This window comes from Pinus tabuliformis, chromosome 3_2 (assembly GCF_031772625.1).
Source record: "Pinus tabuliformis cultivar Carrire ecotype Pingquan chromosome 3_2, CPIR1, whole genome shotgun sequence".
In the NCBI taxonomy this organism is placed as follows: Eukaryota; Viridiplantae; Streptophyta; class Pinopsida; order Pinales; family Pinaceae; genus Pinus; species Pinus tabuliformis.
The window spans coordinates 412,811,170-412,814,286 of NC_142302.1; the positions used below are offsets into that span (position 1 = coordinate 412,811,170).

Below are 3,117 nucleotides of genomic sequence, written 5' to 3' on the forward strand. Positions count from 1 at the left end.
TTAGTGTCTACGGATAAACACTTAAACCCATAGACTAGTAGCTATGTCTAGAACAACAGTGCAAAGCATTCTCTACTTTTTCTATGATCAATAGATTAAATAAGAGGTAAAGAAGCCTACCTGTAGCTTTTGCTTACTCCTTAACTCCCTTGACCAATTCTGTCACTTCTCTCCATACTTAATCCACTTGAAGAGTACCTGCACATAGATAGAAGACAAAAACCGATCAAAGCATATGATAATGATCTATTGATTAAACATAGCATGGAATCAAGTACATGATACACATATGAAAGCATAAATCAATAACACAAGCACATGGAAAAAGCTTTGAACACATCATTAGTAAAAGGAAGAGTTACAACCCAATTTGCTTGATTCAGCATCACTCCTCCAGTTCAATCCCATCCTCTCCTCATAACAAGCAAGACATTTTGACATCATTACAATACTTGGAATCAATCTCAAGTCTCATACTAACAACATCTCCCTATAATTCAATTATTTCCAGCCCCTGATCACTTAGATGAGTGGTCTTTTTATAGGTGAATGAAGGAATTTATGCCATAAATGGTGATAATGAATGCCCTCCCAAACTTAGAATTTAGTTCCATGGAGGAAGGGATAAAGGGATTGATGTTCCTTAACTCCCTACCTTATCCAAATACAAGATCAAAGGAGTAGATAAACTTGGGAAACTTCTAGATGCATCCAATGGATAAGAATATTCCCAAACCCCAATGAAATTTCGCCCAAATTTACCCAGCATAGGCCAAAGAGGACTCAAGTGCACTGCATAGCACCCTATCAGTGTATGGATTGCATTACAGTGCACCCTAATGAAGGCCTGCCTGTGTTGATCTTCTTAGAGGTAGTGATTTTAGTCATGAAACTTCTTGGGAAGCTAGGCATTCTGATGGTTGACTTGTTTAGGGCATGTAACAACTGAATTAGGGTTTGATGGGCCCTAATAGCACTAATCTATAGGTTGGGGTTGACGTGCCCAAATGGATCTATAATAGTTATAACCCTAAATTATGCTCTGCTTATTTATCAGTGTTTTCACTTCTCAATGTCTTAATAGGAGAGTGATTCGATCATCTTGCTGTGGCTACAGTCAAAGTTCCATGAATTTTCATTCGAACTAACAACCATCATTTCAGAAGTCTATTGCATTGTGTATAACTTCAAAGAAAAATGGCTTCTACATATGCAAATCTCAGGAAGTCTTTTTTCACAAAGGTTGACCAACTGACACCTAGGTCATCTGGGCACAATTTGGTTGTGAAAGTGCTGAGCACACAACTTGTTCTTGAAAAAGGCCAACCTGATGCTCTGATCCGTCAAATGTGTATTGTAGAGTGCTTAGTAGAAGCGCACAACTTGTTCTTGAAAAAGGTCGACTTGATGCTCCAATGCATCAGATGCATATTACAGAGTGCCTAGTAGGTGCACACATCTTGTTCTTGAAAAAGGTAGACCTGATGCTCTAATCTATAAAATGCATATTACAGAGTGTCTCATAGGAGTGCACAACTTGTTTCTGAAAAAGGCCAACCTGGTGCTCTGATCCATTAGATTTGTATTGTGATGTGCCTAGTCAGAGCACACAACTTGTTCTTGAAAAAGGCTGACATGATGCTCCAATCCATAGATGTGGCTTGCAGAGTGCCTGGTAGGAGATGAAACTGGGATGATTCTCTTCACTGCGAGGAATGATCAAGTTGATATCATGAAGCAAGGAACTATAATTATCTTGTGTAATGTGAAGATTGATATGTTTAGGGGTTCAATGAGACTTGTTGTTAATAAGTGGGGCAATATTGAGGGAACCGAGCCTGTAGATTTTGTTGTGAAGGAAGACAACAATCTTTCACTTGTTGAGTATGAGTTGGTTGATGTGCCAGAAGATTAAACTTTTTGAGTTGAGCCAGGAGCTCTCCTGGCATTACAGTTATGTAATAACACTTCAGAGTGATATCAGGTGGTATTTTTTAATGTAAGACTCAGCCGAAACATAATTAATTTTGACTATTATTAATTTTGACTATTCCCGTGATAGAGGAGAGGACATAGTTACAGTCAATTACCCATGGATATTTACCGACATTCCATATATTAGTGTCACAAATGAATAATTGGAGGTGTGGGGATCAATTTCCATGATGCAAATATACTATGTCACCGATCCTTCTACTCCACTACTCTATTCCTACCCTTGGATAGACCAATTTTTGTAACATCCATACATTAGTGCATCAAGGAGGAATCACTTATGTCTAGTAAGTTCATAAATATCAAAGCATTTTCTTTTGGTATTTACGTTGATTTGATTCCTCTGCAGTAGCACAAATTTGGGTGTAATTACTTTTTAGCAATAAAAATGGATTTTTATCTCTAGAGTTGCATGGCACCTTTAGATTAATATTAATGTAACTTTATAAATCCCTTCTCATGTGTTCTAACTCCCCGGTGTTTCTTTCCCTTTTGGAGATCCAAACTATTATTTTTTTTTTAAAGAAAAAAATCCTTATATTTTATATTTTTGAGAATGAAATCAGAATATACATTATTCAATCATGTATGGACTCAAGCCTCTCTTGTTCTTTGCAATGTCTACATTAGTGAGAAGACTAAATCCACAATTTTAAGTCTTCTTGTAATGCCTTATAGAAAACTATTCCATCAAAAACATCAACCAAACATCTTACTTATCCTGTGAATTTAAAATTCACAATTATTACAATGGATCTAAAAAACCTCTACAAAAAACCACCATCTGTTATGGAAAGACTAGTTAAATAAAAATTTATTTTTATAGCTGAAATAAGGGTGCCTCCACTGAATTCAAGTTAAGTTAAACAACCCTTCTGCGAGAGACACCATCTGTTACCGAAAGGTCAGTTAAATACAAATTTATTTTTATAGCGGAAACAAGGGTGCCTCCTCTGAATTTAAGTTAAGTTAAGCAACCATCTTGCAAGAGAGAAGCTTCTTTAGACAACTTATCCACCTGTGCCTTGAATTCATGGTATACATTTCAAAATGAAGTAATTTCAACAGGAGCTTATATCTCTTGGACAATCTTCATAATTGGGATCATACTGAAGTTACCAA

The 3,117-nt window shown here is 36.4% G+C and overlaps 1 protein-coding gene across 2 annotated transcripts; it reads left to right on the forward strand.

The window, feature by feature from the left end:
* Positions 1 to 1,197: 1,197 nt before the first annotated feature.
* On the forward strand, positions 1,198 to 1,915 carry LOC149181130 (uncharacterized protein At4g28440-like). 2 transcript variants are annotated; one of them, XM_089418277.1, is made up of 3 exons: positions 1,198 to 1,292; positions 1,370 to 1,449; positions 1,680 to 1,915. In XM_089418277.1, exons 1-3 carry the CDS (start codon positions 1,198 to 1,200, stop codon positions 1,913 to 1,915), a joined length of 411 nt encoding a protein of 136 aa, XP_089274403.1. The 2 variants fall into 2 exon arrangements, with proteins under 2 accessions (XP_089274403.1, XP_089274402.1); XM_089418276.1 differs by lacking the exon at positions 1,370 to 1,449 and having other exon boundaries at positions 1,198 to 1,356; positions 1,655 to 1,915.
* The last annotated feature ends 1,202 nt before the right edge of the window (positions 1,916 to 3,117 follow it).